The sequence below is a fragment of the Delphinapterus leucas genome, chromosome 4 (genome assembly GCF_059928025.1).
Source record: "Delphinapterus leucas isolate spDelLeu-1000000601 "Yukka" chromosome 4, BTC_Dleu_Yukka2, whole genome shotgun sequence".
In the NCBI taxonomy this organism is placed as follows: Eukaryota; Metazoa; Chordata; class Mammalia; order Artiodactyla; family Monodontidae; genus Delphinapterus; species Delphinapterus leucas.
The window spans coordinates 93,691,418-93,705,936 of record NC_143132.1 but is presented as its reverse complement, the minus strand read 5'-3'; the positions used below and the strand labels follow the sequence as shown (position 1 = coordinate 93,705,936).

The window sequence follows — 14,519 nt, the reverse complement described above, 5'->3', positions numbered from 1 at the left end:
TGGTGGCTGCTTTAAAATCTTTGTCAGATAATTATAATAGCTCTAACATCTTTGTGTTAGCATCAATTGATTGTCTTTTATTATTCGGTTTGAGATCTTCCTGTTTCTTGGTATGATGCATGACCTTTGATTGAAATCTGTACATTTGGGGTATTAATGTTATGAGAGTCTGGATCTTATTTAAGCCTTCTGCTTTAGCTGGATTTTCTGAAACTGCTATGGCAAGAGGTGGGAGGGACATTGCCTCATTACTGCCAGGTGGGGATAGAAGTTCAGGTTCCACACTCAGCCTCCATTGACACTTGAGGGAGGGGTTCCTCATTACTTCTGGCTTGGCATGAGCATTCAAGCTCCTCACTAGGTTTCCACTGATACCTCTCCAGCAGTACCTCATCACTGCTCCCCATGTGACCTCCACTGACATCACATTGAGGAGGCAGGCTCATGATTGTTGGTGGGTGGTGAAAATTCTGACCATCTACTAGGCCTCCTCTGACACCACACCCAGTGGGGACGAATATCTAGGCTCCCTATTTAGTTTCTTTGACACCACCCTCTTCAGGTGGGAAGGTTGAGACACCTTATTGTAGCCCGGTGAGGGAAGAAGTCTAACTCCTCACTTGGGCTTTGCTGACATGGCTGGGGTTGGATCACCATCTTTTTTCTGTGGTGTTTGGCTGGAGTAGGATGATTATTGCCTAAGAACTTTCTGTCTTGCTAGGCTGCCTTTTTCCTTGTCCTTTGGCTGGAGGGAGCTGGATTTTGTTGGGTTTTTTTGTGTGTGTCTGCACATGTTAGTGTTTCTGGGTTACCGGGTTTCGTCATCAAGAAGTGTGGAATGTATGAGGCAAAATAAATAAATTTAAAAAAATCCAGTGAACTCATCACCATGTTATTGGTCAGGTCCCCATGTCTCTAGGTCATTTCCCTTTTCATTCCACCTTTCAGAGTCTTATATTGGTATATAATGTCCAAGGTTTCACTTAATGTGAGGAATAGGGAAAAGCATGTCTCCTCCATATTCCTGAAAGTGGAAGCCCTCTATTACGGCTTTAAAAAAATGATTCCTGACCTCTGTTCCTCAGGGAGATGTACTTTTATTTCTTGTATCTGTTTTCCCAGTTGATTCTGAAAATCATCATCAGTATGATGAAGTGAATCAGTGAAGCTGAAGGGGGTCTCCTCTCCATTAGAGGTATTGGGAAGTTAAAAGCTTCTCGAATTCCTTTCAATTCAGTAAGAAAGAAGCCTAACTTTATCCTATCTGTGGGTTAGGATCTCTAACATTGGTCCATATGCATCTTTTCACCAGCCACCTCATGTTCTTCTCCAGAATCTCTTCTCCAGCAGAAAGCCATATTAGCAGAGTACACATATGTTTTACACATCCAGTTTTAATGATGCTAAGAGATATGGGCGTGTTGGTGCTTATGGCACTTGTATGTGTTTTTGACTACAGTCTTGTTCCCTCCTCCACATGCACGATTTTAAGAAAGTCACAATCGGAATGATAAATGACCCCATACCTTCCTTTAGGGCTGCATGTAAAGGTACTTTTATTTTTACCCTTCTCCAAAAGATGAAAGATATAATGAGTACACTATAAATTGACTGACAGAGTGACAAGCCAATTGCTCTGAACTCTGTATTAATCTCACTTTCAATACAGAATGAGAAGATGTCCTATTGTTCATTTAGCTACCAAGTGGTATAAGCTGGTATTTTGTTATTCTCTAGAATTATAAAGGATTGCAAAACTCAATGTGTAAAATACATGCAGTAAATGCTGGGCTGCCAAGCAAAAGAGATATTAGGTAATTTAGAGAAAGTAACTTTTAGAATGAACAGCAAACTCTTCAGTTCAAAATGAAATTGAGATATATGCTCCCCTCCCTTGCCCCAGAATATTTCACTGAACTTCTGAAAGATTCATTTTGAAAAGCCTTTACAGAGAGAAAAACACTGATAGGTTTGGAGTCATCTGAGCATTTCCAATTTATGTTTTAGTCACCTCCCTATATTATTAGCTCCCTAGTAGGACAGGCAGGGAAGGGTTCCTGGAAGGGGAGGGGTTCCTGGAAGTGGAGGAGTAAACAGTGTGCTGTCCAGTCCTGGCCACAAGGCCTCTGTGCTGTGAGGTAAGGTGTGGAGGGGTTACAGTGATATGTGCTTCTGAAACTATGTTTTCATTGAGATCCTGGTGCATTTCAAAATACTTATTCAGATATCTCACCAGAAAGTGACCCTTGGAGCAACAGTAAATATATTACAGGAATAACGAGACTTGCAAGCTGTTTTCTTGGGGTGCTGATGTTGCAGGAAGAAGGAAAATGATGACCTATCAAAGCACCCTAAACAGATATGTCTATAAAGGGAGAGGTGGTGAAGGAGGACAGTAAGAGTAACATGATGCAGGGGATAGTGGGTGCCAGGGTTCAGATTTGGTCAGGCAGCTGCTGTAAAACAGTCTGGGTAAGTCGCCAGCTGGGTCTGTGAGCTGTGATCTAGAGAAGAACAGATGCCTGCAATGCTCCTATCCCACTCACTGCTGAAAAGCTGACTCAAAGATCGTCTCTTTGGTTGTCTTACAGAAACTGAGCTTGGGTCAGGCAGTGTTCTTTGTGCCATTGACTTTTAGTAGCTGCATTTGGTTTACTATAAGTGTTCTAGCTAATGACTAGGAACAGAGACTTTGACCCAAACAAACCTGATTCAAAACCAAATACTGTCCCTAACAAACATAGGCTTGTTTCCTTGTTAATTCTATGAAGCTCTTTTCCTCGTCTTTCAAAGGAGAGATAATGACATATCTCTCATAGGATTGTTGCAGTCATTAAATGTGATAATTAAAAAAAAATTTTTTTTAAATTAATTTTTGGCTGCATTGGGTACTCATTGCTGCGCACGGGCTCCCTCTAGTTGTGGCGAGCAGGGGCTATTCGGTGTGGTGCGCGGACTTCTCATTGCGGGGGGCCCCTCCTGTTGCAGAGCACGGGGCTCTAGGTGCGTGGGTTTCAGTAGTTGTGGCACACGGGCTCAGTAGTTGTGACTCGTGGACTCTAGAGCACAGGCTCAGTTGCTCTGCGGCATGTGGGATCCTCCCGGACCAGGGCTCGAACCCGAGTCCCCTGCATTGGCAGGCGGACTCTCAGCCACTGCGGCACCAGGGAAGTCTCTGTGATAACTTCTTGAAGTGCTTGGCATATACTAAGAGATCAGTAGTCATCACTGATGATATTTGTCATCACATTATTAATTTTTTATCACATTAACTTAATTATTTACCTGAAATAAATTTTTCTATAGCATGTTTCCATTGTGATAGTTATTCAAAAGCAAACTTCAGACTAACAGAGTTTGATAATTTGTTGGATATCACAGTATTTTATTAAGTATGTGAGCACCTAATAAATGGCTGATTAGTTTTGTCTGCCCCTTGATAGCTCCTGGTAAAAAGACACAGCTCCTGGATTCATGCTCCCTAGTTGAGGGCCATGCTAGATCCGACTCCTGCACAGAAATGCTTCTGCTGCAGAAATTTCCTGCCAAATCATCAAAGTTTTAGAATAATTTCATCCAACAAAGTATATAAAAGAGGTACTCCCAGTTTTGGAGGAGAGGCCAAGTACAGGTGGAAAGTGAGTAATTAGCAAACGCAGCTGTAGAAAATGGTTAACAAATTAACCACATATTTTTTTCCTTTAAGTTAGAGGAGAAAGATATTGTTTGGTTTAAATGGTGATTGAAATTCAGCATCTGTTTGGAGCGTTGTACAGTGGCCATGGCCAAAACCAAGGCTCTTGGCTTTCTCCGCTCGCCAGGCTAGACGTGGCTTTGCTGTCCATGTGAGGATGAGGTCCTCCCTCCAGGTCTGACAGCCCCAGGGCTCAGCCTCTGACCTCAGTCAGGAGGATCTGCCAGGGCTTTGGCCGGTGGCTCCTCCACTATGATTGCCGACTTAGAAGCCTGCTGGCACAGACTCATTCGTCCCCGGAACCTCAGTGGTTTATCCCGGCACCTGTCCTCTTAGCCCCTTCGGCCTTGCTTCCCTGCCCCTTCCCCTCAGCCTGGTCAGCAACAAGAGCACTTTGGTTTCTGTGCGTGATGATCTGCACTATGCCACGGACGGAACTGCTTAGCAGTGCTCGGAGCACATGCTCTAAAGGAATTTGGGGATATGCTAACGAGGAAGCCCATAACCAGAAGCTGAGAAGATTCAGAATCAAATTGCAATAAATCTGTGGAGACTCCTTAAAGAACAAGACACACAGGAAAAGCCTGATTGCTGGACAAACTGCTTTGCAGATGAGTGGTGCGGTTGCTGCATCTTTGAAAAGACAGCAGCACTGTCAGAGACACAACTGCAGCCCCCAACTGCATATTAGTCAGCCCAGACGACTGGCTGATGAATGATAGTGCCATATGGGCAATCTCTCTCAGCGGAGCTCCTGGAAGGACTCAGGTTTGAATGCTGATGTGGAAAGTAAATAAAATGTTCCAATTTGTTCTTTCGTCTTCAACCAACTGCCCCAGCCCATCTCTGAATTTGCACTCTCCCCTTCTTGCTCTGCCTATGTCAACAGCCTTGCACAGAACAGAGTTAAGTGACATACAATTCTATCCTATTTTTATCTTAAAAGACCAACTTACTATATCAATGAATGTCACTCCTGTATGACAGTGAAGGTGAGTATGATTTATAAGTTAAGATTTCAAGAGATAAAGGAACCCCCAAAAGCTAAATCATTTTGAATAAGTTCATATGGATGGTTTAAAGATATCTACCTTAACTCCATTCATTGAACTCTTTAAAGATTATGATGTACTGTGTTATATTTTAATATTTGAAGAAATTGTAAGGTAGCATTTCTTCTCATGAAAATTCATAGGATAATGATTAGATGCTGAAGTATTTCTCTCACTACTTGTAAAGTAACAAAGTTTTATTTCCCTTTATTTAGTCTCAAATCAGAGATCTAGAGGCGGATCAGAATAAGACAATATTTTATGTCATACCAGATTAAATTCTGATCTTTGCAGTGTGAAATTTAGACTTTGTAAATTAAGAGCCAGCAGCTTTGTCTTCTGAGTTGTAGACAGTGTTGCTTAAATGTTTCTCTAAACTGAGTCTCTGGTGAGAAGAAATAAGAATGTTCCAACTTAACAGTTGGCACGTTTTTTTAAAAGACTCCTTTTTCTAAAGATTCCTTTTTCTATTTCTCTTCAGGCTTAGTTCATAATGGGCCTTAGGATTCAATGCTAAGTAACACAGAATCATAGGCTCTGTAGGTGGTAAGGGTATGAACACACTGTATTTCTCAGTAGGCTGCGACTTGCCCAAGGTCCCACAAGTGGGAACTGAATTCATGGTCAAGATTTTGTAGATTGAGACTCTGCATTCTTTCTGGTTAGAGATGGAAAACTAAGGTACAGAGGAACAGGATCCTATATGGGCAGATCACAAAGGTAGACTAAACCGAAAATTCCTTAGTGACTTCTTTGGCTCAGATTGAAAGAACTTTATTTTGAGAATTGAAGACAGACACACTGGGCTAGTTTATGGCCAGATTCCACTTTGATTGGAGGCCACCATAATTCCCCATTTGGCTTCACACCTGAACGCTCAGCCATATATAAAAATGGTGGTCAGTCGGGCTTTTTCAGGTTGCACAAAGCTTGGGCTTCTATCAAGAAAGAGATTAGGCTCTAAGGCCAGATCAAGTCCTGGTTCTACCACTTACTGGCTGTGTGACTTTAGGAAAACTGGTAAATTTCTCTGTTTAATAAATTATACCTTTTACCTTATGTGAGGGTTAGTGAGTTGCTGTATGTAAAGTGAATAGGAGAGTGTTGACCCATATTAAGAGCTCAGTAAACATGAACTCTTCTTGCATTTTGATGATCTGGCTTTCAAAAGACCCATTTATTCAGAGCTGGGAGGGGATTTTGAATCTTCTAGCTCAATATCTTTATTTTTACAGATGAAAAAACTGAGGCCTAGAGAAAGGATGTGGCTTCTGAGCTAATTTGTGACAGACCCAGTCTTTGAATCGCTAGTTCATGGTGCTTTTTACTGTACTAGCCTCCCTGTAAATAAGTCTTTGTTCTTCTTATGGATAGAAGACAGAATCAGACCACTTCTCATATCCACTGCCACTATCTAGGTTCAAGGTTCAAGCCACGCAACCTTGGGTTCCAGCCATCGTTATTACTCTCTGGTATCATTGCAGTAACCTCCTAACTGGTCTTCCTGATTCCACCGTTGCCCCCTTCCATGTCTTCTCACCTCAGCAGCTTAGAGTGTTTTTTGTTTTTCTGTTTGACAAAACATTACCTCCTCTGCTCTCTCACTTCATCTCGTATTACTCGTGTCATTCTACTCCAGTCACCTTGCCCTCCTTGCAGATCCTTGTATGTACCAGGCACCCTCCAGTCTCAAGGTTTTGAGTTTGCTGTTTCCTTTACTTGGAATGCTTCTCACCATATATTTGCATGGTTTGCATTTCTTTCAGATATTTGTTCAGTTATCACCTTGGTGAATCCTGCCCTGGGTATTCTATTGCAGTTGCAGTCATCTTGTACTTTCCATTTTCCTTTCCTGCTTTCTCCAGCCATGGCATTTATTACTTATATTCCATATTTCTTTAGGTAGTTTATTGCCTACTTTTCTCTAGCAGAATGCAAACATCATGAGGGCACTGCTTTTTCATTGCTGTATCTCCAGCATCTAGGACAGTGTCTGCCCCAGTCACTGAATGCAGGAATGAGCAGTGTGCTAACAGGACGTGTGGGATATTCAGAGGGGTGTGTTTTCTCAGGTATTTTTGTTACAGACTAAAACTAAGCAAAGTGTGATACTCTTATTTAAAGAGTCCTGTCATGGCATGGGACTTTCCAACACAAGAAAATTTACCCTTTTTTTTGGACACAATCTGCTTATTTTTGTATTTGCACAGCTAAACCAACATACATATATCTTTCTGGAATTAACTACTGGAAAGCCAATACTCTGTAAAGCCAAAGAAAAACAAGAGCCACTTTCCTAAAACTCTATAAAGAATACACAGTATTTTAGTTCTGGTGAATCAGGAAAAAAGCCCAGAATTTTCTCATTCTTTCTCTTTCCGGGTTCTTAGAGAAATCTCAAAGATAACAAAATATAGACAGGAGGTCAGCCCTCATGAATCAGGCTTCATCTTGACAGTCTTTTTATAGACCTGTAACAAAGTGGAGCCCTGAAAATTGTGTTAGGTAATAGGGATTCTGACAGACCCTTTAACTCCATGGAACTAGGAGGTGCTGCTATAATTCTGCTTCAGATGAAAATTTCAAGTGTTTTCATTAGGTACAACAGCTGTTTCTATTACAGATAACAGATCTCAGAGGTGGTGATGCTGATATCAACTTCTAGTGGGCTCAGAACACAATGTAGCTTGTACAATTAGCTTTTTAAAAAATAATTATTTTTTTTTCCTGCACACACAAATGAACTCTGTAGCAGTAAAAGGAAATTACTTACTTGCTACCGGAATCGTCTGAAAGTGATAGGATCATGCTTTGTAGAGTCACACTGACCAAATTAAAAGCCCTTGGGAAAAATTTGGCACCGCGTTCCTTCCCATTCACATCTTCTTAAAGACCTCTCAGGAGCCTCCATTTAGAAAGCTAAGGGCTTTTAATTTGGAAAGATTGGCTGCTCACCAGTAAGTCTTTCTAGATACCCAGTGGTTGGGTTGAGTGGCTCTGATGTGTTCCAGGCTCAGAGGCCTTGACTTGACTATTCTCCTGACTCCTGCTTGCTTGCAGGTATGTTTTCCAGCCCGGGGCCCTGATCCATGGCTCTACTGCTAAAGCTTATCTCCAAGATGGATGCTATCATTTCATTCTTTCCACAAATGCACATATCACTCCTCCTTGCAGAATTGGAATCTGTTTCTCCAATCCCCTGATTCTGGGCTGGGCTGTGACTGCTTTGACCGATAGAATAGGGTAGCAGTTGCTATGCCAGTTCTGGGCCTAGCCTTTTAGAGGACTGGTGGTTTTTAAATACTTCCCTTTCTCTCGAGATACTTCCTCTTGGAACCCAGCTGTTGTGCTGTTTAAAGCCTAATTCATATGGAGAAGCCACATTTAGGCACTCCAGTCAGTGTCTCAGCTGACTAGTATCAGCTTGTCACCACATGTGTGAGTCCAGTCCATTTTAGCCTTCAGGTGACTCCTCCAGTCCCAGGCACAGAAGCCACGAGATTGAACTGCATGAGAGACACTGAGCAAGAACCACCTGGCTAAGTCTAGTCAACACATAGAACTGTGAGAGATAACGTTGTCGTTCTAAACCACTATATTTGGAATGATTTTTAACACAGCAATAGATAACTGCAGTAAGGGCAAAGCGGGAAGCTGTGGGCTAAATGCTCCTATGAATGTGGGCGTCAGAACACTAGTGTAGAGTGAGGTGAAACTGGTGGTTGTCTACAAGATGCAGACAGGTATAGATGAATGTCAATCACTCTTCCACCTGTTTGGCTAGTCCTTGGAATTTCATAATTGGACTATTCTGTTCTCTCTTGGATTTGCAACTATAAATATTTACTGTACAAATGCAAATATTTCTGGGAGGGATAATGCTTTAAAGCAGGGTATAAGCATACAGCAGACTTTTTGTGTAGGGTCAGATAGTAAATATTTTAGGCTTCGTGAGTTATATGGTCTTTGTGGCAACTACTCAACTTGGCCAAGGTGACATAGATGATACTTAAGTGAATGGCATGGCTGTGTGCAGTAAACTCTATTTACAAAAATAAGTGGTTGGTTGGTTTTGACCTGTGAACTGTAGTTTGCTACCCCCTGTGCTAAACAATTATTTCTATAGTCAGCAGAAATATTTAATTATATTACTTGACTCTCATGAGCATTGGATTTCGTTTACCTCTAGCTCCAGTTCGTCTTGCCACTCCTTCTTAGTCTCCTCCTAAATTTGAAATGTGCTCCCCAAACCTCTCTTCTTCTTATACGCTCTTTCTCTGCCATGTCATCCACTCAAATGATTTCAGTTACCACCAATTTGCCAATGACTTAGAAAACTCTATCTCTATTCAATTTTCTATTCAGAACTCCAGACTCCTGTACTTCACCTTGGATATCTTGCCGGCACCCTAAGTTCAGTGCACTTTTGGCCTAGTTATTAGCCTATTGTCTCTTAATTCCAAACCCACCCTTCTGTAATTAGCTCCTTGATGCTGGGACTGGAACTCTGGAAACCCCATTTCTGTTTTGCCAGCTCTTTGTCTCCATCAATAGGGGTCGATAGAGGGACACTGTAAAACCCAAGGAGAAAGGAGGGACTTGCTGCTTCCTGGTTATTTGCTGCGGACTTCCTGTCTGCTTGGAGTTCCCGTGAGCATCTATTCAGCAAAGTTTCTTTGCTCCAGAAACATACATTCTTTTCTGTAGTAGCAGTGGAATTTGGTTTTTCCAAAAGTTGCCAGATTACCCCCATTAAAACTGCCTTCTTTCACTCCCCATCAGCACTAGTGAGTTAGTGCCCATTCCTCAGAAGTCTAAGTCTCAGCCCTTCATGACCCCTCCTCCAAGTTCAGGGACACTAGCACCAGCTAAATAGCACCTCCTAGTAGGAGATCTGAGTTTTGGCCCAGCCAGGTCCCTGCTCCAAGTTTCTAAGTTTTAGTAATTGCAACCTCTTCTCTTTGATTCTCCAGCCCTAGGGGGTGGTAGCTGTTTCCTTTAATTGCTTCCTTGGTAATGAATTATTGTTTTCCTTTTCAGTTACCTATTTCATACACAGTTAACCATTCTGTATATTAAGTTCCCTTTCAAATACCTGGTGTGGTTTCTGTGGACTCTGAAAGAGTTTATGTTCTCAGCCAAAAGCTGCTTCGTTGAAGTATTTCTTTCCTTTGCACCAGCGAACCTCTTCCTATTCCCTGCCTAGTGGCTCAAGCCCAATGTCTGGGCATCATTCTAACCTTTTCTTCTTTCTAAACTCCCATATGCAATCAGTGAATAAGGCCTGTATATTTGCTTCCCGAATATTTCTTACATCTGTCTGCTTCTCTCCATCTCTGTGCCCACCACTGTACATCAAGTCACCTCCTTATAACTGACCTCCCCAAATTTCTGTAGCCCCGATCTGTTTTCCCACTACAGCCCTAGCGATGTCTCAAAAATATTTATCAGATAAATATTAATACTTCCCCAAACATAGTTTTTAGGACCAAATCCTTAAAAAATCCTTAATGTAATTTTTAAGATCTTCTGTGATTTGACTTCTTCTGCCTCTGCACTTCATTTTGAAATATGTTCCTCGTTCCTTTGTCAGTTTTTGAATTTGCCATGCTTTCTTAGCATTCTTGGTACAAACTTATTCCTCTGTGTAGAAATCTCCCTTTTCATCTGGATAACTACTACTCTCCTTTAAATGATTTATAAATATCACTTTCTCAGAGATGGATTCTCTGATCTCTCAGACCAGATTATATTCCTGTCTTTGTTCCCACAGATCATTGAACATCCACTTTTTAAATATAATAGTTACTAAACTTATAAGTAGCTGTTTAATAACTGTCTTCTTTCCTAGATGGGTAGGCCCATATAGGCAGGGGCTTTGTTTGTCTTGTCTAGCACAATATCCTTAACATACAGTGTTCTTTCAGGCACAGTAGATATCCAACCAATATTTGCTGAGCTCTGTTGATTTCTGTTCTATGCATTTATCATAGGGCCTCTGAATTGATTACAGAAGACACACATTTCTGCAGATGCATTGGAATCCCTCATGGCTGACTTTACCTCTTAAACTGAAGGCTTCTTTGGTTTGCTCTTCTCACATCTCCTGACACCAGTTCTTCCTTTGTGGGTTCTTACCGTGATTGGAGGAGACTCAGTGGGGAGTAGATTGACCAGAATTTATCACCTTTAGCTGGACTGGAGACCCAACACTACTTACTCCTTCCTGCATTGCCAGAGGGGCCCGTGGTATCCCACAAGTCTCCCGAGTAGCTGGGGCCAGGTGCATCTCAGTGCTTGTTTTGCATAACTCAGGTAACCAATGAAGGGATGTTCTACTTCTAACAACCCGTCTGTTACTCCTTCACCCCAAACATCAATGTGCTAGTTCATTTGTAGTTCCCTGAAATGTAGCCATTATTCCTCAAGTGACCATTATGGAAGAAAGGGTTGGGGAGCAAACTAAAACATTGATGAAAGGGCTTAAAAAATATCTATAATAACCAATAATGAAGGAGCAGATAACGAAAATACAATATGAAAATGAGCGTGATAAGAGACCCATAAAATCATATGACCACAGTCAGAAAAGCAGCAGACCTTAGGAAACAGATTAAATAAATCCATATTTGATTTTGGCTACACTTCCAGGGAGAGAGCTGCATTTATTTTAAAAAGAAAACAACCAATAAAACAACCCCAGGAATTTCCTTTTCTTTTTATCTTTTAAACAGATTTGACCCAAGATGGACATTTTCTTTGAGAATAATATGTCTTTTTCCTTCAGCTGAAAGTTTTACCTTTTGAATTGTATTCCACACACGTTCTTTATCGTTTCTTCTTCCTTCAAGGGTGTCCATAGCATCTGCCATTAGTGACTGCAGCTGTGGCACCAAGATAAAAATTATCAGTGTGGAATTCACACAGAAATAACTTCTCTAAATACACAGATTAAAACCTAATTAAAAAATCATTTGTACGCTGATGATTTTATTACTCAACTTTCCGACAATGAACACTGCCACCTCATCTCTGCTTCAGTCATTACCAAGTATTATTGCAGATATAAAATACTGAAATAATGGAAAGATTCTTGAAAATTTGTAGAAAACATATAGATTTTAATGTAGTAAGTGTTGATGTTTTGTAAAAACAGATTTGGGTTGTAAAGAATGAAGGCGGTAGTTAATTCTCTCAGGGAATGGCATGTAGTACATGAACACATTTTAATATTTTCTCCTGAGGCTAATGTATCATAATTCTAGGCATCATGCAAAAGCTCACCAGAGGACCGTACTAAAATTGTGTTGTTTTATTGCCTCTTAAAGGATCTAGCTCATTTATGTTCTTTTACTATGCTTTTCTTTTCTAAAATTTCAAAATAACCAGAATTACTTTTTTAGGTTCCATTTCAAAGGCAAGTTTAAAACATTCCACCCTTTGCCCCGAACTGCCATATTCCAATTTAAAATAATCCTATACACACACTTTATATGTGGCTGCAAAGTAATGAGGCCACATGAAGCCATGTGATATTCAAAGCTAAAAAAGAAAGTTCTCTAAAAATGAACATATTCCAGCTCAGTTCACCATGGCGTCAAACATTATGAACCCTTAGATAATCTTTCTGTTCTTTAGATATTGCAGAGCTTAAACAGGAGGGTAGGGAGTTGAGTCACTCAAAACTCTTCTACTGAGTAGTCACTGTTTATATAGCATCATAAAAGGTGTTTCGAGGATTTGTATCTAGGTTAACCTATGCTTGGAAGCTGGAAAGTAAAATCTGTTACTTAAGGTGATGAACCCTTGCAAGATACATGATTTTTAAATATTTGGCTTGCACATATACATCCCTATACATTTACTTTTTTTCTAGTAGGTATATAAATTATGAAAATATCCCATGAAATCCTGTTTTCCAAGGTTTCGGGTAGTGGAATGTTGCACTAACACATTAGTTAGTGATGTTAATAATGCTAGTTTTGTGCTCTTTGTGTATATTTAGAAATATAAGTATTTCCAGGAAAAAGAAGGCTGCAGATGTGTGGTTAAGAAGACCTAAGTGCAGAAAACTCCCTTGTATTTTTCATTTAAATCTTGAATGTGCTTTTCAGGAAGACAGGATCAACATTGTGCCAGCTTCTTAAATTAACATTTTCTTCGCTTTCTTTTATCTCAGAGGAGCATTAATCATCTAAAATTGACTATAATATGCACTTTGAAAGCTCCACACTTACTGCACTCCTGAATGCCTTACGAACGGTAGGATAAACACTTAGCCTTTTAGAAGGTGTTCTGTGCACATAACCATACAGGTTTAGAAAGTATTATTGCCAGTTTTGACTTAGTAAATTCTTGACTAATAGACTTTTTTTCTCATAGTTTTAATGTTTAGTATGTGGAGTTTTATTATTTTATTATATAAAATATTTTATTATATAAAATATTTTATTTATTATATAAAACTACTCGGTTTTATATGCTTACTTTGAATATCAGTATTTATTTAATATACTTTTACAGGTTCAGATGAACATTATAAATGTTGGCGGTTCACTTCTTGATTAATTTGTAACAATTTAAAAAGTTCAAAGAGGGAGGGTTCCTTTAGTTATCTGAAAATTACAGGTGATAAGTTTGGGTTGTTCTCATCCTTGCTATGTGAATTCAATTCAGGTCTGTAATTAGTTTTCGCTACATTCAATTAGAGCCTCAAAGAGCCCTTCCCAGCAACACATTAGGGGCTTTATATGGAGTGAATTTTACCTTTCCTTGAATGGCCATCACACTGATTAATAATCGTTTTTCAAACGAGGTGCTATTGTTTCTAATATAAATTATGGTTATAATATAAACACCTGTTTGGAGATTTGTTCTATAAGATATTTCTTGAACTAGTTTTTGACAGGCTCTGTGTTTTCTGAGCTAACTGGTCAATTCAGTTAAAAAAAAAAACACCCCACCATTTGACTACATTTTCCCCTCAAGACACCTCTCTTAACTAAATGTACATATGTGTGCGAGTGTTGGCACCGCCAGCATATATGTGACATTAGAAGTAAATAAGAAAATGCTATGGATGATTTTGTAGGGTCAGTTTTCTATCCAGCAATGACTGTTTTTTCCTCTTACTTTTCCATTGAAGAGCATCCTGTATTAACATATCTTGGAGTTAAGAAACAATGTATTAAAATTTCACTTTACTTGAAACAAAAAAGCCTGACTCAAAATATGAATAATCAGCCCTCTTCCATATTTTCATACATCACAAAGGTCTTGCTATTAAAAAAAAAAAAGAAGCTAGTTAGGGTGGGCAAATAAAACACACACACACACACACACACACACACACACATTTCTACATTTTCCAGTTTCTTCATTAGAATGCTTCATGAGGGTTGGGGAGTTTGCCCTTGGACTGCATTTATTGTCACATTCTTTTTCAGACCATATCACTCTTTTATTGGCTCAGGGCTTAAACAAAGAAAAACAAATGCGTACCAATTCCGCTTCCTGTTGACTGATGTCCTGTAGATAGGGAATGGTTGCTAGCTCGGCCATTGCTTGATTGATCACCTGGGACTGCTCCTTTACTCTCTGCAGCCGGCTGAGGAGGCTGGCATATTGCAACTTCTCCATCACACCTGAGCACGCACGAAGACTCCCCTAGTCTCCCAGTAGAAGGAAATGTTTTAGAACAAAACCACAGAAATAACCTCTCCCCGGGGATTGAAGTCAGGTCAGCTAAATAATAACATATTTAGCTTCCCTGA

At 40.1% G+C, this 14,519-nt stretch overlaps 1 protein-coding gene across 1 annotated transcript in view; it reads right to left on the bottom strand.

Annotated features, from left to right (window-relative positions):
- Positions 1 to 14,519, bottom strand: part of SPATA16 (spermatogenesis associated 16) — a 222,963-nt gene that overhangs the window by 20,445 nt on the left and 187,999 nt on the right. Inside the window, exons 8-9 of the mRNA XM_022575393.2 lie at positions 14,248 to 14,412; positions 11,547 to 11,630 (exon numbers count right to left, since the gene is read on the bottom strand). Coding sequence (XP_022431101.2) covers positions 11,547 to 11,630; positions 14,248 to 14,412 — 249 coding nt within the window. The remainder of the gene's footprint in view (positions 1 to 11,546; positions 11,631 to 14,247; positions 14,413 to 14,519) is intronic.